A 25,324-nucleotide genomic window follows, 5' to 3' on the forward strand; every position below is an offset into this window, starting at 1 on the left:
TGCGGTATGCTAATGATGTTTGGCAGAGGCCCTCTCTCAACAGGGGTGGGTAAGGCTTTTGTGGCTCACTTTACAGCAATGGTGTGCACTGTAATATGGGACGACATGGGTATGATTCCCCTTTTCTGGGCGGGGCGGGGGGGGGGGGGGGGAGGGGGAGATATGGTGGTATCATTACCCCTTTGAGGATTATCACCTCCACATCTCATTGCTCATTGCATATCATACTAGATCTAGCCTCTGGCAGTGACTGGATTTATGAAGATAAACGATGTGACACTGGCAGTTGTCTTCAACATCTTAGGCGCATCTTTTTGGTCTGAACATTGATGCAAATGCACTTCAAAAAATACTACCTACAGTTCATCTTCAGGATTTCTGGCAAAGCAGCAACAATGACATTGAAACCATGGCTAAGACAGAAGTTTTAGCATGAAATACACAGAAATGTGGTCAATATGATGTCCTTACGGACAGCTTCTGTACACCAAGTGACCATTACCATTTGAATTCTTTTGTGTTGTGAAGTAGGAACTCCTACAAAAGAAACACCAAACAAACTTCATATCTTAGTGAGACAAGAACTTTCCCCCGGAAAGGTGCTGTACTGTCGATAGGCAACAACATTTCCATTCCACATGGGTGACGTCAACAACAAAATACTTGTATGCAAACCATCAAAGCAAATCACACAATGTGTACTGCTACAAACTTCTGATGATGACATAGTTCAATTTACAAATATTCGTTGACTCCCGCAATATGTGAAAGAAATATTGCTTATATATATATGGTATGTCATTTGGGTGTGTCTGTATGTATGTGGATTTTGTATGTGCACAAGTGAGCTCAGTGTGATTAATAGATGGATGGTCCCACATGCATGTTGTGTATTCCCCTAGATTCTTCCCACTCCTACTTGTGTGTTCACCGCCGAGACGAGACGAGAACGTGGGACTCTGCTTTTGACGGTCACGCAACCTGTTGACGTCCTCTCAGAGGGGCATGGGAGCGAAGCGAATCAACTCTTCTCCCCGCCCCGTAAAAGACAAGACGACACCCTATGCCATCCCCTCTCCACCTCCCAACAGGGGAAGGGATGAGAAAGAGAAGATGCCTTCCTTTGATTGGTTTCTGTTGTTGCACGCGTTTCTCTCTCTTCAAGACGACCCTTCCCCCCCCCCCCCCCCCCAACCCGGGGGGTCCCCACAGTAACTCGACCAAAATGCAATCAAAAGGTGCGCTGGGAATTTAAATTTCTCTTCTGAAGCCATGGGGGGGGGGGTGAGGGGTGAGTCTTCTGACAGTAAAAGCGAGAAGCAAAGTGAGGCTTCTAGTATACAGGCAAACAAATTCTTGCACTTGGCACAAAACACATAGATTTGTTCTTTTTTTTTGGGGGGGGGGGAAGGGGAGGGACAGGATTGTTGTTCTTGCCTTTTATTGGTAAACCTACAACTGCAGTTCTCTTTGAAAGACTTTACCCATGTACAAACAATATGGTATGATAATATGAGAAGGCAAACCTGTGCGAGCAGGTGCATGCATGCACGTGAGAGTGTAATGCATATGTGGTGTGTGTGTGTGTGTGTTTGTGTGTGTGTGTGTGTGTGTGTGTGTGTGTGTGTGTATCCATGAATGCAAATTGGTGAGCTCTTTATAGTTATAAATTTTTAATGTTGTGAAACTCACGTAAACTCCCGTACAATTCAACCTCTGGTTGCAATGTATGATTTGAATAAAGACCTTTTCTATCAATCTATCTATCTATCTATCTATCTATCTATCTATCTATCTATCTATCTTTCTTTCTTTCTTTCTATCTATCTATCTATCTATCTATCTATCTATCTATCAATCTATCTATCTATCTATCTATCTATCTATCTATCTATCTATCAATCAACCTATCTATCTATCTATCTATCTATCAATCTATCTATCTATCTATCTTTCTATCAATCTATCTATCTATCTATCTATCTTTCTTTCTATCTATCTATCTCTCTCTCTCTCTCTCTATCTATCTATCTATCAATCTATCTATCTATCTTTCTTTAAATCTATCTATCTATCTCTCTATCTATCTATCTATCTACAGAGCAGAGAGAGAGGGGGAGGGAGAATAGATGAATGTGCAAAGCTGCTTCTGCAAACTTGTTCTAATTTCCACAAAAGATGATGATTGATGGTTTCATTAAATCTTAAACAGCTCTAAACACATTCCTCTTCCCAAATAACTGGAGACAGGTGCCGTACCACTACTGAGTACCACATCAAACACACTGTATTGATGCTGTCGTACTTGTGTCTCTCTAGATCCAAACATCGTCAGCTGAGAAGCAGAAAGGCGCTATTGTGCTTTCAGATTTGCGCATAAATAAAAACGAAACAATCAATTTTGTGCTTTCAGATTTGAGCATAAATAAAAATGAAACAATCAATTTTCACGTCATAAAGAGCATATTCAATCAAAAGTGGGTAGATTTATAGGTATTGTTCTAAATATTGGATAAAATAGCACCCTTTTGGTTTTGATTTTGAATATTTTACTGAAAATGGAAATGATTTAAAATTGACACCATAATGTAGAGGATGTCGAGCTCTACAATGTGATACTAATAATTCAATTCTTTTAAAAAACGTGATAATGCCCTTCTGGTTCTCAGGCCTTGGGAATCTAGAAGTTAATCAATTTGCAGTCTCTTCTAATCCTAAGCTCTATATCTATGAATTCCACAACAATCCTTTTTTTTTCCAGATTAACCTAGCCCCCACCCCCAAAAAAAGCCTCAGTTGTTTTCTAGGACATTTGAGATTAGTCCTATGTCATAGGAAAAGGTGTTGTCCAGAGAAGTGCCCAGGCCAGGCTGATTTCACCAGTGTGAATGGGGCCATTAAATGCCTTTCAAAAGTCTCCAGTGGAACATTCCTGGGGCAACGGTTCACTAGCTTCCAATCAAAATGGGCAACTCTCATCAAAACTGTACTGTGACAGTTGCACTTAATGTTACGAGTGTGAATGTAGATATTCCTCACGGCAGTTCTCTAACTAAAAATTCCCTGACGTTGATTCAGTCCGACAATCACAGCAGAGAGCTCTCATCAACAGAATACGATGTAAAAGCTATACTGATTTCTCAAGTGTGAATGGGGTCATTCGGCTCCCCTCAGAAGAGAATATCCTCGGGAACTTCGAAAGAGAGCGCTACAGACAAGAAGGGTAGTGTCAAAGTCACTCTTCCCCCCCTACCATGATTTGATTACATCGGTTTCTTCCCCAGTCTTTCATCACTAGAAGAAGAGTGAAGCAAAATGTCATCTGAGCAGTTCCAAGAAAAAGGGGAACACAACTTCCCCTACCCTCCCCGCCAAAAAATATCTAAAAAAAAAATCAAGATCAACTATCACCATCTCCAGCACAGAAACAATAAGTTTTTTGGCAGCCGAGGAATTCAAATTCTCTTATCATCGTTTTCATTTCTCCCCTTTTTTTTTCAAACAACCTCCTCAAGATTATATTATCTCTCCTATTTCATCAATATTCATGTACATATACACACACACACACACACACACACACACACACAGAGTAAATTAGGTCTCTCTCACATGTGTTTGTATATACATATATATGTTAAAGATTGCTTTCAGTTCCACAGAATCCATATGTGTTTTTTTCTACATGATTCAGTTCAGCATCACAAACATTTGCCAATCACAAATGATGACATCTAAGAATTTCTTCATTTAACCTTATCAAACTTTATCCTACTGTAGGAAACAACAGTAAATAAATAAATAAATAAATAAATAAATCTGGAAAAAAGAACAGAATCAGGAAAACATCTTTTTAAAAAAAGGAAAATCCAATGAAAGCTGGAGAGACAAAAAAGATAAAATTTCCCTTGACTTTTCTTGGTTTGGTAAAGAAGAGAGGTGGGGTTTATTCCCTCCCCCCCCCCCAAAAAAAAAAAAAGAAGAAGAGAAGTTGCTGCACTTCTTATTGGTGTATGTGGCATAAAGCAGGGAAGACCACCAATCTATTTACTATTTGTGTTTTTCACAAAGGAAGAAAATAAACTGATCAGGTTTAACACTTCAGGTAAAATGTCATTCTCAGTGTTTTACACCTTCCCTCAAATCAGTTCCTAAGGTTCTTACCTCTGCTGGTGAGACAGTGGATTGTGCTGCGTATGTCTGTATATTTTCCTTTGGTTGCTCTACATGGGACCCTACCACTGGAACAAGGCGGGGGTTGCCATCTGTTGGAGGGGCAGAGTCATCTGGATAATGGTATTGCTGCAAAGGTAGAAAAAAGAAAGAAAAAGAACATGGAGTTTACATCAGAGGTAATCCAAGCACAAACTGTTGTATTCAGGATTGCAAAATAGAACAGGATGATGATTATATGCACTCTGCTATAAAACAAGAACCTTAAAACTGCCAGATGAAATAACAATAAAATAGTTTAAAGCACACAACGGATTTGTGATGGCAAAGAAAAGAAAAAATAATACATCACATGACTGGCCAACTTTCGTTCTTTAAAGGCAAGTTATATCATGATCATTTTGCACACTACAGATGAAAAAACCAAGTACAATGTACATGGACACTGGAATCACTGCAAAAAAGCTATTGGTACCAAGATTGAACTATGATTATCACACACACACACACACACACACACACACACACAAACACACTCACTTTTTTTGTATCTCAGTAATCTTTATTTGATTTCCCTAATTTCACATGACAAAAACATTCATCTTGAATATATAAACACAATATACAATCAGCAATGTTCAATCAACTAAGAAAAAAAATGAATAAAAACATACACAGACATACAAACAATATATAAAAAAACAAAACATACAAAACATGAATAAGTCAATTTCAGACATTTTACATATTATAGAAGACCATGATCAAGAAGTGTGAAGGGGACCTCTTTAAATTATGAATAAATCCGAATTGGGAACAGAGAGCTCTATTTTGCTACAAATGTGTTCGTGACCTGTGCAAAGTGCAAGACTGCTGAGGTAAGCAACGATTCACACCACCGATTCCTTCGTCAAACAAGCGTCACATCGGATGACACTCCCGAGTTACCTTGGAGACGCTGCGTCTTTACGGGATCGCATCGTGAGCGAGTTTTTTAGAGTATGGCGAAATGAGACACAGCGTAAACACCCCTGAAAAGGACGGCCTGCTTGTCAAATAGGTGACTAGTAGGATTAAATGCGGAGTAATGATCACCAAGGCGGGAAATTGGATCCTACCTGCCCCGTGGACGGGGAATAGGGTAGGTCCGTAAACTGGTTTTCAACACACAAACCTAACTCCATCCATCTGAGGGACAGCTTGTGAGAAGAAAGCCTCTCACACCTCACTGGATATGGTCAGATCAGAGAAAGCAAAGTGTGCCCTCTCTTGGCAGATACATTACAGTTCTGTGCACTCGGCAGAAAAAGAATCACATGCATGTAAGCAAGTGGTGGAGGAGTCGAGTTGACAAGAACTGCAGACTGGCATGGCATGACTACACTGACAAAACATATTGCTCAGAACTAGATCTTTGGTGAATTATGTAGCTCTCCCAATAGATATGTTTCCATCTATTTGATATTTTGACTCAACTTGATTTGTGAAAAAAACGATAATCTACAATTCTTTATTATTTGTTCTTTTTTAGTGGGGGAGGGGAGACAAATGTGTTAAATGCTACTTGATTGACTATGAGTATGGTAAATGCCTCTCAACATTATAGACAATGTAGCCAACCATAGAGCATTTGTAATATGATTTAAAGGAGGCATTTAAAACAGCTGATACTATTCCAGATATAACATTGGCTTAGCCTTTTTGTGAATTGCGCTCATTTCTTTTTCTAACCTATTGTTGTGGCACTTTCTCTTTGTGTAACAGCATGTGGTCTAAATCCCAACTGACCATATTAGTTACAATCGATCTTAATTTTCCTTTTGTAATGACAGATTCGTTCAGTACGGACACACACTGACGAGAATAATGAGGTGAAATTTCATTTCGCTCGTATCCAACCGAAACAATGAATCTGAACGACTTTTGTCATCACCTTCCAATCAATTTCCAACGTGGTCCCCACTTCGGCCAGCATTTCCCATTTTTTCAAAGCCACGTCATCATATTTCCAAAGTAACTGTTTTTTGTCACTAGATACCTGGCTAATAATGGCATAAAATGAAAAGACGGCTTTGAAAAGACAAGCCAGATGTCGGATGAAATATCCAATGATAGAGCTTCTCTCTCTCTCTCTCTAAAAAAAAAAAAAAAAAAGAGAGAGAAAAGAAAAGAAAAAAATGTCTTAGAGAAGCTTCACAGAACCACGAGCGATAATGCACAGGAAGAATTTACCCTAAGTGCATTCACATTGGAATACTGTAAAACACAACTTTTCGCGGCATGAAATTTCCATGAATCGGCACCGAAGGCCATTTTGCGGCATGAAAATTTTGCGAATTGGCACTGAATGCCATATTTGCCGCATGAAATTTTCATGAGTTGCCTCTAACAATCAATGCATGTAGTGTAGACAAGAACTTTCGCATGCATTTTAATTTCACGAATCTTGGCTCTCGCAAAATTCGCGAAATTAAAATGCACGCGAACATTCCTCGATTTACAGTATTAAACTGTGGTATCATATACCATCGTAAATTCACTCGGTACTGTTTCTCATTCATAAAACACCACAGTATTTCTGCTTGGGAATTAAGAGCACCTCTTTCAGGTAAGCGCTACACATGCCCATATCTCCTATGGGAAGACGATAACAAGTGTGTCAGGTTAAGCGTGAAATACACCACTGCACTATCGGTGGTATTTCATGCACGATTCCCACTCACAATAATCACCTGCATATTTTGCCCAGGGCTAGAATTTCCATCCTTAATACCGCAGTAGTTTGTGATGTATTCTGTGGGCTATTTCAAGGTGTATTTGGTTTCACACTACAATGTCCCACGCAAAGTATGGTGGTATTTCAACGTAAATGTGAATTCACCTCATGCACAAATCATGAAAATCTGTTCATCTCTCAGTGAATGGCATACCTACACACATACCGACACCGACAACATGTCTGGTTGTGCATATGGAAACAGTCCAGCACCTGATGCCAATGGCTAACGCTTCTTATTCTTTCTTCTTCTTTTTTGTCTCCGGAAACTTGGAACTCTGATGATGCACAAAGATTCTTTTCTTCAATTTTGATAATTAAAAAAACAAGCATAATCCAAGATTAAAGCAAATCATAAACACTCACTTTATAGTGTATGATACACAGAGATTTAATGACGACATGATGTGATATGAGAAACAAGAAAGTGTACATCACAAATCCTCTTTCTGTGCTTCTTCTCATCACAAGGAAATAGTAAGAGAATTCAACTGAACAGTATCTAGATGGCCAAGATTTCCATTTTTTGCATTGGAACCCTTGAGTTCCATTTAATTTCAAATCATCTGATAAGGGAGAAGAGTCCGTCTTTGCTCGACATCGCACGATTGCAGCACGGGGCCATCTCTGTAATTAGCTGGACGACTGGAATCAACCGGCCCGTATCGACAGACGAGACCTGCTGTGCTCCAGATGTGTACGCAAGAATGATGATATTGACTTAGCCGCGGGCCCGTTAATTGACAATTGTGTCAACAGAGTTTTTGAGGTGCCGCCTCTGCCACTGACATAATGGTCAGCATTCCGCTCTCTGGCTAGACTGACCAGGCAACCATGCGGGACAGAGCGATCGCGGACTATAACCAATACTTACTTCTCAAGCAAAGTTCTTGAAGATATCGCTGTAGTATTACTAATGCCAAACAAGAAAGTAACTTTGCAATCTTCGTTCATTTCATGGACTAAGGCTTCCCTTGGAAACCGTGAAGAATGTTCCAGAGTGAAAAATTCTTACGCCGGGATAGGTGAAATGCGATTCATGGGTAACAGCTCATTAACTGCAACAATAATTGTAGAGGAACATGGAACGCCCCTCAAGACACAATGCTGTGACATAAGGTCAAGATCTACCAGTACCCATTTCTGGCCAGATTCAAATGAGAACAGAGTGAGCCAGGTTCCCATGGCAACAAGAATGTCAAAGTCTTTCAATCCCAATGGTACCGTTACTACATACAACGCCATGAGAATTTTAGGGTTGTGGACATAAATAGGTTAACTGTCACAGAATGTAATCCTGCCTTGTGTCAGTGGGGAGCAAAAGCCAAGCAGTGGAGAAATGAACAATACTGTTCCATGTACGATGAGGGAAACATCCCGTTCCCATTACCGGTATGTAGAAAAGCAGGATAAGGAAGAAGATGAGAAAGGGAGAAATAAAATATATACAGAAATAAAGATAAGAAAAATAAAGTATATATGACAAGGAAGATGATAAAATGGAAGGGAAAAATAAAAAAAAAGAAGACGAAAAAGATGGAGAAGAAGAGAAGAAAAAGAAGAAGAAGACAGAAGGTAATACTGCTTTGACACTTCAACTTAGGCATGCTGCAAACCCTTCCGGCTGATATCAAAACCTGTGAATCATTTGATCCATCTTCTTTGTCCTGAAGTGCCCGTGTTACCAAGGGGGTACAACATCATCGGAATACATGTAGACAATCTCCACGAAGTGATATGTCAGGGGTACATTTTGTACACTCTGCGAGGCATTTCTCCGGGACTGGCATCCTACTCAAATATGAAGATGACCCAGAAGATGTCGGATGAAGATGGATGGGACCGGGGCGCAAGATGACTTGTCCTCCAATCGCCAGGGAGACAGGAGGAAAGGGAAGGGGGGGGGGGTTAAGCCGAAGGCTGAGGGGAGCAGGGGTTGGAAAGGCAATGACAGGCAGCCATCGCCACGGTTACGAGTCAATTCACAATGTGGAAAGTGTAATGGGAGCTTCATGCTCATCTCAGGGAAAAAGACGGATAAAAGAAAGAATGAGGTAACGACATCTCCTTGAATTCACAAGCTTGCAGAAATATCTGCCTTCATGCTAATACAGGGTACCTTCCCTACAAAATAAATCAAAGCAGGGTCACGTATTCCGACCTCGGAGCACAGGGCGAAAAAGAAGAGACATAGACCAACAGGTATGGAGGAAAGATACCTCACTGATACACCATACACCATGTACCATGATGAATACATAATAAGTACAAACAGTAGAGATGACTAAATAATGACCTCACAAATTGAGCCCACGAGATTTCACCTCAAGGCGAAGGGTTGCCTCAAATGACACTGGTTAAATGCAAAAGACAATTACCAAAATGTCAAAATGCATGAAATATATCTCTGACTCATCCAATCAGTTTGGTAGGAGTGCCATGAATAAGACAGGAATAATATTTGAACCATGGGTTTCAACTTTCCACCACCATTCACTGATTTCTTGCTAGATTCAATGCATAAACCTTTGTGGAGCACTTTGCCCTTTTAAAAGAGGAGAGTTAGAGGTGATGTCATCCACAGAAGGGCCACAAAAAGAAAAAAAAAACTCACAATGCAAATGATTCCAAAAGCATGAAAAACAAAAAATGACATAGAAAAGAAAGTACCTGCAGAACAGGGGATGGAGAGATGAGGAAAGGAGGAGATAAGAGAGGAGAGAGAAGAGAGGGTGAAAGGAAGGGCTAGATGGTGGGGGGGGGGGGGGCTGTAATTCGGCGGAATTGAATAAATGGCCAGTGTGTGGTCAATTTGTTGAGAACACACCGCTTGGATGACACATCATGTGTCACGGCGATTCAGATTTCAGTTTTTCCAATCCCTGCAATTTATGTCAAACCCTTTTTTGCATGCCCACCATCCCAAGTTGATGCCGTTTTTTCTCTTCTCACCTTTGTTTTCAATGCACATTTTTTCCTTCTTTTTTTTTTTAATCATACTATGGCGACCTACCTGAGGGCAATTAATCCACCTGGTTGCAGGTGTTGTCACCGTGGGTGAGCTTGTTTCACCCCTAGCATCATCTGCTCCCCCGTTTGGAGCTCGGGGGAGATGCTATGATGATTGGTATGAAGATGCCCTCTACAAGCACGCTCTCATCTAGTAGCAGAAGTAGGAGCAGTAGCAGTGGTGGTGGTGTGTGGGTTATGGTATGTGACGCAGGTGGTAAGCTATTAACTGTCATGTGATAATGGGTCGGATGATGGTGGTACTTACATAATTTGAGAGAGATGGAGAGACAGAGACAGAGACAGAGAGAGACGGAGAGAGATGGAGAAAGCCAGAGAAAGAGATGGAAAGAGTAAAAAGATGCATATTATTGTCGCAGTGGAAAAGGCATGATGAGTAATGATTGAGGTGAATATTAGCGATGGCTAGGGTTGAGGAGTATTCAGGCTGGGGTGGCGAGACCCCTTTTCCCACTTTGTGCAATAGAGGACACGTGAAGAGGCCATGTATGATATCGATGGCATTGATAGTACCAAGAGTTCTATCAACTTGTCAATGGGTTGAAATTATGCTTAAAAACCAATAATGAACCTCCCCCCCCCCCCCCCCATGGGACTGAATAATTAGTTGTGATGATGATGATTAATGATGAGCAAGTCAAGGTAATGTTCAATCGGTTACGTTCACGAAGACTCGTAGTTACGCACCATGTGGACACAAAACTCAAAGAACTTAAAGGGGCAGGAGTTTAACCTCGAGGTTTCCTAACCTCGAGGTCAAGCTTCGTTGTGTGGACACACGTCGAAGTTAGGGGGCAAGAGCTTAACCTCGAGGTTGTGTATAGGGCTCGTCGTCTGAACATAACTGATGATAATGATACTAATGATGCTGCTGCTGCTGCTGCTGCTGATGATGATGATGATGATGATAATAATATTGATGGGGAGGAAGAAAGATAATGGTGCTGATAACTATAATGAGGATGAGGTGTAGGTGGAAGAGGAGGAGGAAGAGGAGGAGAAAGATGATGATAGAGATGATAGTGATGATGATGATAATGGCATTGGTCATAATGTTGATGATTCCAGAATTTTGATACCACCGATAGTAATTGACTCGACAACTTCACACTCATGTAATGTCACCAATATAATAATAAAGCTCCCCTCACCCCCCCCCCCCCCCATCACATAAAATATGCCATGCCACCTGTTATGCTATGGGCTTTCTCATTACGTCTGAACCAAAAGGATAAAACGACAAGGGCCATACCTGATGATAAGTTCATGACATTTGGGAATATGCTGCTAGACAAACCATCCAATCAGGCTCGTATCACGAAATAATTGCTAGGCACATAGCTCTACCAGCCTTCCCCCAGCTCAAAGGATGACCAGCTTACATATAAATATATACGTACCCTTTCAAATACAGCCAAAGTTAATTCCTGCCATACAGAAATAACACACGACAGGTCATAAACCTCAAAACTAGCATTTTCCCATTCGCCATCCTGCTCCACTGAAAAATCCCATTCAATGATTTTGACAGTGTGTTATTACAAGGAGACTTTATTAAATCACATTTCATGATATCAAGCTACCATATTCAGTATAAATATATATTGCATCTATATATATGACATCTATGTCCTGAATTTCTCATTTCCTTCTGTTTTTTAAGAGAACTGCTGTTTTAAACTTGAAGTAAAGTTTTGCATCAAAAATGCACAGACAATGAATCATGTGCCAGTCCAGTTAATGTCTGGATTAATAAAGAGATTCAGAAAGTGCTGGCCAGATATTCCACAGACATTCAAAGACATGTATGTAAATTATCTTCCATATCATCCTGACACAAAATCATGGTTTCTTAAAATAGAATTTAGCATTATAGGACATTGATTGGTAACCATCCTTCCCACAAGTCTACATTGTCATACCACTTCACCCGTTCATTCTACAATGCAAAGCAAAAAATACAGAAATAGAAACAAAACAAAAACAAACTGAAAAGCCTTCACTGAGACCCCGTTTACAGTGCGGGGCCGGGCTCGGCCGCGGCTCGGCCGCGGCCGAGTCCGGCCTCAATTGCGCGGCCGAGCCTCGCAATTTTGTCCGTTTACACTGCTGGGCTCGGCCGCGCTTTTGATTCAAACCTTTCAATATTTTGTCGTAGTGGCGCTCTGCTTGTAAACAAACGCAATTTGGTATTGTCTGGTTTTCAGACCCTTTGCCAAATGAATTCCGTGGCGACGAAGTCGCCGTTCGGGCAAAGGCCTTTGCCGAAGGAAAAAATCCTTTGCAGGACAAAACCACCTTAAACTATACTAGTTTTCGACGTTGAGGGGGTTAATATCCTGAATAGCGAAAGATACAGGCAGAGGGTTTGGAAGCCAGACTAAAATTGGCCGCGCAATTGGCCGCGCATTTGGCCCAGTTTGCGTTTACACCAAGAAGAGGCCGGGCTCGGCCGCGGCCGAGACCACCTCCGGAGCGAGGCCAAATGCGAGGCCAATTTTGGCCTCGCATTTGGCCTTTTGCGCGTTTACACTGAAGCGGGGCTGGGCTCGGCCGCGGCTCGGCCGCGGCCGAGCCTCGCACTGTAAACGGGGTCTGATTTTATGCCTTGCTAGATACGTGGCATATAGTATGTCACCAAAAGATTACAATCAGATTTCCGCATTGATAACCTTAAATATGCATAATATGTCTAATTGCTATATTAGGATCTAAAAATATCATCTTACCTGCATTTTGAAAAGAAAAATCCATTCAATTTGGTTAAGTGGTCACAGAGAAATGTGGATCGTTGTAAAGCATATCATGGGTCTGTTTCTTCCAAGTTTAGCATTCGGAAGATCTTGGAACTGCATATCAATGTGTGAACACAATGGACAGAACTTGGAGGGAAGGGATTCCTGACATTGCTCTACAAAGGCCCTCATTTCTCTTTGACAGCTGAAGCAAATTGGATGGAATTTTCTGTAACACGTGGGTAATAAGTTATAGTGTCATACCCTGAAATTATATTGGATTGATTCACTATCTTTATAAAGTTATTGTAGCGGAGGGCCCCTTGTATTTTTTTTTTTTTTTTGGGGGGGGGGCATACGGTATATGCAACTTGCTCCAATGACACTGCAGTCATTCAATTGCATTTTAGATCGCCTCCACCAGACTCATGAATGCACGGAGCTAATTAGATACAGCCACTACGAATGCGGCCCGACGCTATTTATCATGCGGGATTTGCCATTGAGGGAGGAAATCGATAACAAGACAAATTGCCTGAACATCCGATGAAATACAAGCTTTCATCACTCGACTAAGTCTGGCTGTCTCGCGTGCTCGTTGCGAAAACATTTGAGTCATGAAATCTATACGCCCTGGAACCCCACGCGACAAATTGTATTTTCTGTGTTTGTTCATTCCTTACATCATCAACAGTTACCACGTTTCCCCCCATTCAGATCATGATAATAAGCCAATATAGTGAAAAACAGCATGAGGTGGCAGAAGAAGGATAATACATATCATTGGCTGAGAACCAGAAGGGCTTTATCACAATTTTGGGGGTATATTATAGAACTCCATCTCCTCTACAGTGTGGTGTCAATTCTGAATTATTTCAGTAAAATGTTAAACATTAAAACCACAAGGGTGCTGTTTTACCCTATATTTGGATCAACGTTTATAAATCTACCCACTTTTGATTAAATAAACTTTCATTTCATGATAACTGATTGTTTCGTTTTTACTTACACTGAAATCTTAGAACACAATAGCACCCTTCTGGTTCTGAGCTGATATGTGGTATCCTAAACTCACGGGTCATTTTGAATATGGCTACATTCATATAGCATTCATATAATATTCCATTTTGGGTGATTCATGACATGTTTACACTGAAATACCCTGTGACCACACATTCAGTACCCTATTTCACACTATATCCTGCAGAGATACCTCGTATACCGCTGTATGTTCACATTATGTCCCATTCTACCCCCAGAGAATGCCCTGTTCACACTGACCACGTGCATCATTTTATAAACATGGCATCATCACACTTTCACATTATGTATCACACTGTGATTCAGAGAAAAATGTGATAAAAGCATGGCTACTTCTGCATTTTTCATTTTGTATGTTTCCTGCCCTGTCTACTCTGGCAGAGGTTGTTAGCCTGGGAACAAGACTCCACAATATCTCATTACGTACAACATCTTGAATCAATGGCATTGGTCTTGCCTGTCAAGGCACACGGAAAGGTAAAACCCACCTAAACAGGAAAGAGCTTTTCACTCAAGTTAAGAGCACCCTGGAGAATTAGAAGAATCAGAGTTTTAATTTCTTACTCTAATGAGGTCAAAACTTGAGCAGAATAATGCATTAAAAGATAAAGATAATAGAGACAGATATACACTGTATGTACTGCCAACAATGGATCTACGAAGGATCATGTCCTACATAGGATAACAACTTGTGATTAGTCTTCTTTCAGTCTTTTTCATTATGATGCTCATGCATTAAAGGGATTGTACAGTATTGGTGGAGATGAGAATTGGGCTTTAAACTTTTTGAGAGATACCAAGAAAAAACTTATGATATAGTACAGAACATACCATTTTAAGAGGAATTCAAAGTTTATTTGATGAAAATCGGGTTTGGAATGACTGAAACATTCAAAAACAAAGAAAAACAAAGCAATCGTAACAAAGTGTGGGTCCCACACTTCATGAAAATCGCTCTCTTTTGGATATCTCAGCCATTTCAGAACCAATTTTCATCAAATAAAAGTTGAATTCCTCATAGAATTACATGCTCTTTCATATTTCATAAGAGGTTTCTCATTATCTCACCAAAAAATGTTAGAAACCTGAACTTAGGTCTCAACCAAAACTGTATGATCCCTTTAATCCCAGTTCACCAGATAACATTATCGACTGGGGGGTAGGAACCCAACGAACCCAAGCTCTTTCTTCACAATCAGGGACTTAATTAGCCCACTCTCATCATGGTAGGTCCAGTTGAGTGCCTTTGTCCAGTTGATGTGACCCTATAAGTCTCATGGGATCTTTGTCCACCTGCCATCATGGTCTAAAATTCATTACGAGCTCCGTTCTTCGATACAAGCGACGCGTTCATCAAAATCATATTGTGCTCGGCCAGATTCGCATGGAGAGATATTGCTGACGTGGTACGACAAAAAATAAACTTTCGATGCAAAACGCAACCCCGAGGTGATTATTGCAATCGCTCTCACATCCGTTAAAAAAAAAAACATTAAAAAAATAAAAAATTATCACTTCATGCATGAGAGCACACTATCTCTACGACTTGATCTGTATACCGTTTTTTGCGCTCAAGCATGCAACTAGAACTCATTTCAGTTAAAGGGTGAGTCTTCAAAAAACCTTCCTGAAAGCCCAATCAAGCATGCAATCCACATCCCAGCTACCCCTTCTTCATCTCAAAAGTAATTCTCGAAGGTAATTCCCGAGCTTTCATTAAAAGAAGGTCATGATCGCTGTTGCCGCGGTGACGGGATGCAGCCAACACGAAAGTCTCAAATCAGGTAAAGCGGTGCTGAAATGACAGCACACGCTGTCGTGAACTCCTGCGGACACCTTTTAGAAATCCCACATCGCTACACCGGTCTGACATAAATATTCAATGAAGGATACACAACAAAGATTATTTTAAACATTCTGTGACAACATCAAGATATTTTTTATCTCGTCACAGGAGGAGTGTTTGGTTCACGATCAAAGTGGGTCACGAGCCTTTACACACTTTAAGAATTTTAATCAACTGGGCCTTTTTCTTTTTCAGCTGTCATTTGTGGTGTTGTTATGAATGCTCTGTGAAATTCAGACCTCTCAACATTGCAATCATAATTTGTTGATGAGAAGAAGGGCATTTATTCTGTATAAAAGTCTACGCTGCATACACCCTTCTGCTTGTAAAATTTGGAAGTAATTATTTGGAAACAACTGGAGTGAATTGTATATTTGCAAGAACATGTCTTCATCAATGTTCTTGTTGTTTTATTTTCTTTGTAAGAAGAAGACATACAAGAATGAATGATTTTCTTACAATGCAATCTTCATAAAAACTCAGGATATATCACCTCACTGGTGTCAGGTGTTACACCATCGTGTCTTAGCCAACAACAAGTTCTTACACTGTACACGATTGATGTAAGTGTATAGATGAACTCTGAAAACATTTGCCTCCCTCAAAAGCTATTACGTCAAAGTGGTATCATAAGGCTTGACACTACTTGGTTTAGACCCTTCATGGTAAATCACCGAACATTGATGGAATTAGATGCAGAAGCGCGATACTACCACACTCTATACCAAAGGTGTAAACCAAGGTGTAAACCAAAACACTGTGGCATATTACAGAATATACTCTATAGACGCTATATTGAATGACAATACGCCAAACAGAGAAAGACATGCTATATATCAATCCGTAGGCACGCAATGTCAGAAATAAGCACAAATATATGAACATGTACTGCACACGATTCGTATGCCCTGACTTGCTTGGTGATTCAACCATTTTCCCTTCTCTATAAACCTACCAGATGACTTCATCCTTGATCTTCAGGGTTTTTGTTCATTTTTGCTCTTTCTGCAACTTTAGTAGAAAATACAAACTGTTTTTAGTGAAACAAATGTTCCTACCCATTCTTTGTTTTGCTGTTTGTTTGTTTGTTTTTTTCAGCAGAGATTGCTGAACTCATACAAATTGTTGGATCGGAAATAAAAACAAAGCACAAGAGAGAAATGTGAAATAACAGCAGAAAGACAGTGGTGTTCATCGAGCCAGGCTCAAAAGGAAGCTTGTCTGTTATTACCGAACAATAACTACAGTCTTATCTCCCTTCCCAAAAACAACAACGACAATGACGACAACTACAACAACAACAACAATAACAACCCAGAGTGTAGGAACTGCACTGGATGAGATGGGAAAGTGGGAAAAAAAATATGTTAACTAAGGGGACCAAATTCAGAAAAAAAAATACAATTTATAAATTCATGAATCTAAAAGAGGGGTACTGAGTGGTAAAGAGAGAGAAAAAAAAATAGAAAGAGGGGCAGATGGAGGGAGAAACTTTGAGAGAGAAAGAGAAGAAGTTTGTGTATTGTGTGTGAATATATGAATGTGTAGCTGCCTTCTTTTGTGTGAATGTGTTTGCAGGAAGGACGGAAAAAAAAAAAAAGGCTGCATTACATACAATACAATGTGCACTAGTGTCCAGAGGAGAAAAGCTTGCATGGCCATTCCACACTGATGACTCATCCCTGAGTTATGTTAAACATTACACGCATGCCATGCCTGTGTGAAAACACACATAGACACACACTGCCGATGAGTGACAGTGCTTTGTGTGTGCGAGAGACCTTCCATTCTACACACTCACACACACACACATACATACGCTGGTAACAACTCCTGTCATTTGCACTAATTCGCAGTATGATATAGGTATTGGCAGAATATGATGCATGGGCCTATCAAATATCCATGCATATCAGTACATATCATCATCTGCCCCGTGGTGGCAGAAACCACGGCACACAACTGTATGGAACATTACCATGCAACCAAGGCATAGGAGTGCTAATGTGCGATTAAAACAACATTACACTGCTACAAAATTTGTGATGTATTTTTAACGATGGTGTGAGAGGGATGTATTCATGATAATCGAGTCCACCACCCTAGTCAACTATACTTACTAGCAAGTAACAAAGCAGGGCTCAGCTATATGCACAGATACACGTGCACCATACATTTTCATTCGATATCATTGTTTCACTTCATTATAATATGGCCTGAGTTTTCATTTGGTTAACAATAGTTGCAATCTTATTGTGCTATCAGTCTGGATGAAATGCTAATACCAAACCACAGGGAGACAAGAAGGATTAAAGAGAGAGGGGGGGGGGGAAGAACAAACAAATCCCAAATCTTTGGAAAGAATGATTTCATCACCCCAGAATGTGAACTTTCCTTCCTCTTTCTGACCTCTGCGATATTGGGGGCAGGTTTCACCGAGAGTCTGACCTCCGGTACCACACCGCGGAACCACAATCGGCCCAATTGTACCACACTCCAGTACCAGGAGACAACCCTGCCTCATATACAATGTACCAGAACAGGGCCTATTCTGTTTCGTGAGTAAATCATTAATGCATTGTGTGGCAAGGTGGGGAAGGGTTTAAAGAAAAAAATCTCTCCAAAGGATACATTTTCTGTTCCACCTTTCCTTTTCTTATCCTCTATAACTACCTGGGGGGGGGGGGGGGAGGAGGCCACCAAACGGAGAAAAATGAAAATACCATGCAGAATAATCATATTGGGATAGTCATGATTTGACAATTATACAACTTTAAATTAGTATTGTCACCGATACAATGTCCTTATGCATCTTCACGTTCCTCTTTCTTTTTTTGGGGGGGGGGGTGGGGTTACAAAACTGAACTTCCACAGTATGAGTCGCTCACAGCAGTAATCTACTACATGCCGTAGATGTGAAATATCACAAGTACAACATCATTGCACCCACGGCTGAGTGCTGTGACGTTCGAGAGCTGCAGCCACCCTCGAACCTACGCAAGTTTGTATGCTGCAATAACCAAATTCTTTCACACTCTGCAATGCATCACCAATATTACATGATTAACACTCGGGCGGTGTCTGTGTCTATGTGGCGTCTCCCCAGGGAATGGTGGTTAAAATTAACATGAATTGCTCAGAATATTCGCATACCATCAAGGGGACTGCACCAAACTCTCCTCCGGTTCTGGCGCTATAATTGCAATGTGCAAAACCCAGAGATGAAAAACAGTACACTTTTCAGGCCGTTTCTTTTCTTTTAAATCTTGTCTTGTCGTCGGGTCTACTAAATTGGCATGGGTGGCTCCAAACAGTTTGGCGGTGCAAACGAGCCAGTGCAGTGGCCAACTCCTCGATCGCGCGACCCAGCATTTCCCCACCGCCGCACACATGTGCACTGAGACGCCCCTTGTGGTGTTGAGGCTATAAAACTTGTGAATAATCAATGGAGCCATAATACTTCTGGCACCATCCGCTGCTGCCAACACTTTCATTTCGAGCCTGCTATGTACCCAATACAGGACGCTGGAGAATGTTTCCCCCCCCCCCCCCATGGAATTTCACAGATGACAAAAGGCAAAAAAAAAAGGACATTCATGAGGATGATATACAAATTGCTATAATCTTGGGAGTTGTCATGCTGGCTGAACGAAAGAATAACCACAGAGAAAAATCATGAGACAAAACACAGATTAGTATAAACTAAACTAAAATAGATGATAAATCTTGTCCAGCAGTGCTGATACATACACAGAGTGGTAAATTATTCCTACTAATGTTTGGAACACTTGACCAAAAAAAAAAAGAAAGTTTGGGACAATTACAGCAAGAAAGCATCTTGGGAGAGCCCATGCTCATCAAATATCAGATTTCATAACACAGACCAGCGGCCCTATTCTAATGGTCTTTCCACCAGCACTAAAGCAGTCAAACTGGCCATTACAGATATGACTGAAATAACACAGTTGAAGCTCAGGCTTGATAATGATATTATTATGTTGCAACTGAAAAAAAAAGAAGAGATAGATATACAAGAATATATCCATTTAAAAAAGATACATACATATATTTGTAATTCATGTACTTTCTCTGGGAAAACAGATAAAAGATGGAAAGAGAAAAATGTCAGGAAACATATTTACACTTTTTGAATCCTTCTTACAGCCGAAGAGACTCATGACGCATTCGCACGGAAACCAGGTGTTCGGATGTTGGTCTGGACTGTGCACGACTGCCGTGCGGACGTTGCCACGGTTGTCCATAGTTGCACTCCACATTTTGTCTTTTAGAATGTCGACAGTTTACATGTAAAAAAAAAAAATCAGTAGATGACGAACAAAAGTCGGCACAAATAATGCACAGAGTATTCCAAAAGTGTTTCTATTGATCTTCCACATGCAACTCCCGGTTTGCCGTTGATATGAAGTCAAGTACTAAAAACAGACTTGCGTAAATGACGAAAATCACAATCAAGATTTCCTCAGACTATCAAATGGTAGGACTCTCTGCTTTTCACTGATGTTGAACATATCTTTCCAAAGTAGGCTAACGGTGCAGAAGAAATGGGAATGAAATCGTAATCTGTGAAAAATGATGTCAAGGCAAGAAAAAAGAGCAAGATGTCTGGCCAATACTGCTGGCGAGGTACTGAAAGCACAGCCACTTAGCTGCTGATGAGGTAATAGAAGCAAACTTTGAGACTTGTAGTGAGGTATAACAGTGATGTGAGGATCAGTCACAGTTGAATTACCGGTACACAAAAATTAAAGCGAAAACAAACAAAAACTGAGCGCATCAATCTATGTTGCGTCACGTCCGAATGCGCTTCAGCCAAATCTGGTTTGTTCAAACTCATTGAGGATGACAACAATGATCGCAGAAACGAATCTCATTGCAATTTTCCATCGTTGGAGCTAGGTAACTTGCGGTCATGCTTCGATATGAACGCAACTTCCACTTTAACTTGGAGCATGTATGGCATATGATTCAGGCTGGTGTGGCATATGCTAGCATAGATGATGATTACTACATACTCCTGGTAGGTTTGACGTGCAAGGTAGAATATTCTGCTTTCGGGCTCCAAACACGAGGGGGAGGGGGTGTCTTGGGGAAACAAGTGTTGGCAATTTCCTACATCAATACCCGGTGACCCTCTTCCAGCAATGAGAAACTGAGAGAGAACAAAATATGACAGAAAGAATATGACATATAGTTCAACAGATGATGCTTTCTTAATGAACAAGAGTCGTCTTCTATTTTCTCCTCGAGTCTTCTGGTAAAAGTAGTACGAAACGTGCCACAGAGCGGATGAGGAAAGACAATGACCAACTGGAGGAGCTCTCCTGTTACCGTGGCAACGACACCGATGCTGGAACCCTCGTTAGAGAATCACTGCGCATCGACCCATGACAATAAGCAATCTTTCAGGAATTACAGATTATTATGGGTGGGATGCGTGTTTGGAATTCATCTCAGATGAAGAGGTACCCAGTCGACATGTTCTGTACTTCCTTTTTTACTCCTTTGCGCCTTTATATGAGGCAGAACGCTGAAGTTCCACCAAAAGGTTTCAATCCGACTTCCCCGATGAGCCACAGAAGATTGGCATTCATTTGCTCTGCTGATGTTCTCTCCTCTAAATCACACTAGGATCCACAGTACGCCTGCAATAAGAGCATTAATAGCCCATTAACATGTGACTGCACTATCGCCAGCATTTCAGCATTTTCCGATGCAGTGATTTTCTTATTCCTTTCAGGGCGTAAATAATCCTTGATCATGGCTCGCGCAAAAAGAACACCAAGGAGTGAGTTGCCGCTCCAACCTTGTTGAGATAATCTACGGCTGATACAAAAAGCAGGCAAAATGGCAAACATGGGGGGCACCTGGATGTACGGAGAACTCTTGTTTGAGCGTCACCAGACACCGTTGGCCGGCCGGCGCGGTGCCCTCTGCCGTGCCGGAGATGCCTTACCTCTTAGAGGGCCTTTCTCTGGCGCCAGCCGGAGACTCAACACTCACTCAAACAACATTAAAAAGGCGACAGTCTGATCTCCGCTGGGGTGAAAGTATGCAAATCTGCTAAGATGGAGGGGGTGGTGGGAGTTTGCGGGTGGGGTGGGGAAGATCCTACAGACAGAGTTTGGAGAATTTGTAGGCGCAATGTTTGTCGGGGTTCTTTTTCCCCAAAAATTCGAATGAGATTGCGTCTCCCCAATATTCAAATTAGACTGAGCTGCGGTCGGCGAAATATGTAGGTTGGCTTCTCACTGTCTCCTAATTTGAATGAGATGACACAAGATGAAACTGGATCAGGCAAGTAAGATGACAAACTGACCATCACATTCCCCCCTAGAGTGCAGAAAAATCAATATCGCAGCAGCAGACTGAAATCCAAAGAAAACGGAGGAAAAATATCTGGATAATTTTCACGGCAAAGAGTTACGGAACATCGCCATACATAAACATTTTTTCCAGTGCAAACAGTAGAGGGCTAGAGAAAGTCACACCTATTTCGACGAGATCTTCCACGCCAAGGGCAGATATCCCAATATTGACGCTGTTCGAAACGGGCAAACGGAACTCATTCCCCGGCAGAGCAGCAGAAGCCGGGATGGAAGGATAATGAGGTAAGCGAGGGGATAGCGCACGACGCAGTGACTCTCTCACTCTTATTCTCTCCTCTCTGACCCCCCAAACGATGACGGCGGCAGATGGCTAAATGCTCAGCCCGCGGAAACACGGGTGCAGAACAACCACATGTTAATGCTGCTAATTAGACGGGCAAACTAAGCGTTATGGCAGGCGATACAGTGGGATCCCAGGTTTTCTGTCGGTGCGGGGCACTTGCGCGTGATGCTCGCGTAGTGCTGGCAAGAGAGTACACTTTTGGTGATGGATACCCTTCGAAAGATGCACAAGAATCTATGGAAGAATATGGACGACTTCGGTACACTTTTTGATCAGAGCCCCTGTCGTTTTCATAGCATTCCATGCATCGTAATTCACAAATTAGTCTTCCACCAGTCAACACTTTGAATATCTTGTTTTCTCAAAAACACAACTCTTCCGAGTTTATCCAGCAGTGATGTGTGCATTCTTTCCAACTGACAATTTAGAGTGTCTGAAAACACAAAATCGTAGTATTGAGTGCTTCCTGTTTAACTGAAGATGCAGAATGGATTGTGTGAGCCCCAGTTATAATCAGCCACTGGCTAAACAGCTCGCTAGACTACATCCTCCGAACAGACATATTAAGCACCGAGCGATGATAATGACGCGCTACAAGACTAGAACATTCCAGGGTGGTTGATTGCTGGAAGACTGATGATACAAGCTCCCAACGAAGAAAATCAGGGTATCAGTTCCCATAGGGAAGCACCGTGACAACAGGAGTGGGAAAGTGGTAGACTCCGGTTCCCCCGGGGGATAGTGAAGGGGAGCAAGGATACGCCCTCTCCTTAGGGACTCTTGTCAGCTTACGCTTAATCCTTGCAGAGACGGGGAGGACGCGGTCTGTGTGTCACAGTTGAGGTTCGTGGTCCCCGATCTATCTATCAGTCGCGCTCCAGATTGTAAACACCGCCAGCACGGCTTTGGTTAATTGATCAATCGCTTGGGTTGCTTTGCTTGCCGTTGCTGTGTGCCTTGTGGCTGCCGCGAAGGAACTGCAGCCCTGCCCTGCGCCCAAACCCGAAAGACAATGATTTCTCTGCAGTAGTGATCCACTTCTTCATACATCACACTGCACTTTCATCAGGTTGCCCTTGGAATGGGTATAAGATGAGGAAGAGGAGATGTCCAAATACAAGGAGAAAAGTAACTTTTCCTCGAAGTGGCGCTGGCTAAACTTAATGCTGGAGATCGCCCCCTTAAAAAAAGAGTGCGACTTAACCGAACGGCTTGTCCGCGTTGACAGTGGCTAAATGGAGTTTGCGCCAAATTGCTGGCTTCGTCGGAGAGCTGTCAAGCAAGCAATTACTGCAGTCGCGATAAAGACGGCGCAAAATCATCGGCAAAGCCAGGCTTCTGTCCGACAAGGGCGGAAGAACAATGCACCCATGCACACAGCACACTGCCCGCGTGTGAGTGAACTAGGACAGAAACACCCCTCCTCTTCCCTCCACTATCGCTCGGAGCTTCAACCTAATGAATGAATCGATGGCAGAGGATTAAAAAAGCATCTCCACGAAATGTCGAGATGAAAGGACAACGGAGAGATGGCAGAGAGAGTGTAGAGGGAGAGAGAGAGGGAGAGAAAATGGGAGACGGGCAGAGACAAAGAGAGAAAGGCAGAGAGATGGAGAGACGGAGGAAGAGATGTGAGCACGGAGACAGCAGAGCAGCTGTGGGAAGATTGGAAGGTTGCCACCATAACTTGTGTGTATGGATTCTTATTGTGTCCACCCATACACAGGACAGAGTGGGTCATTTATGTGTGTGGGGGGGGGGGGGGAGGTAACCTTTTTTCGCTTGTGTCAAAAGCTTGTCTCCTATGTAGTAGTATGTATAAAACTAGATCAGTCTTTAGTGTGATGTGTGTTTCTTCAGAGGATGCAGGTGTGCTGTGTGTGTGTGGGTTGTGTATGTGTGTGGGTTGTGTGTGCGTGTGCTTTGTATGCACTTGACTCAAATCAATCATTAGTGTGACTAATAGTTTTTTCGAGTCTTGCTGAAGTTGATTGAATATTACAGACCCAATGTATGAAGGAATAACCAAAAATGGCTGATATACAGTGTATCTTATGGCTGCTCCCCTTCCCTCACCATGGAGTCAGCCTTAAAGGGGGATGCGACACAAATAAGATATGTGGTTTAAGGAAATGTACCAATATTTGTAGAAACACACAGGTGAAGTTTTTAGGAAATTCAGACAATTTGTTCAAAAGTTGTGAGCACTTAACGTTTCAGTGCTGCCATTGCTGGATGAAAAGACCAATAGGCCCAGTTATGACTTTATGCATGTACAACAATATAAATGGAAATACTAAGAAAATTCAACTTACTTTCACTTTTCTAGCATAATAAAAGAGCACTTGACTTACCTCATTAAAAAGTAGCAAGTCAATGGAATGTGTACTTTTTGACAAAAAAAAAATTTGTGAATTCTCTTTATATCTTCTTTTATATCGTACAGCATGACAATCAGGAACTGCACATAGTGGTCTTCTCATCCAGCAATGGCAGAAGCCAAAACTTTAAAAAGTCCTGACTTTAGCTTCATTAAACTTGAGTTCATTAAACTTCATCTAGTACTATACAGTAGGCCTATATATATGCAGTGTGATATATTGTGACATATTGTCCATTCCTAGAATTTAATTTTGTAGCTCAACATTTGTCAGATCAAACCGATTCAGAAAAAAAAAAATGATATGATGCTTGTGAAGCAAGTTACACGAGTTAACATGAGGGGCATTTCAGGAAGCTTTTCATGAGCAGAGACTAAAAAAGAATTGATGAATAGTCAATGTATCCAGTACTTAAACATGATATCAATGTGCATTATTAAGGATGGTAATTCTGGTGGGGGGTTGCTACAGTGGTTCCGTTGACGCAATATGTCAGAACTGGGGTTTGAAGACGTCAGAGCGGCCACCATAGACCTCCTATGTGCCGGACAAATAGCATAATGTCAGCTCATTGAAGAGATGATGTGCAAATGAGGCGAATCTAATAGACTCTACTGGGACAAGGAATGGGGGGGGGGGTGACTAAAAATGT

At 41.5% G+C, this 25,324-nt stretch overlaps 1 protein-coding gene across 1 annotated transcript in view; it reads right to left on the reverse strand.

The window, feature by feature from the left end:
* The window catches only part of LOC140244667 (disks large homolog 1-like), a 260,660-nt gene that overhangs the window by 65,372 nt on the left and 169,964 nt on the right, over window positions 1-25,324 (reverse strand). The window contains exon 4 of the mRNA XM_072324287.1: window positions 4,165-4,302. Coding sequence (XP_072180388.1) covers window positions 4,165-4,302 — 138 coding nt within the window. The remainder of the gene's footprint in view (window positions 1-4,164; window positions 4,303-25,324) is intronic.

This window comes from Diadema setosum, chromosome 21, assembly GCF_964275005.1.
Source record: "Diadema setosum chromosome 21, eeDiaSeto1, whole genome shotgun sequence".
NCBI lineage: Eukaryota > Metazoa > Echinodermata > Echinoidea > Diadematoida > Diadematidae > Diadema > Diadema setosum.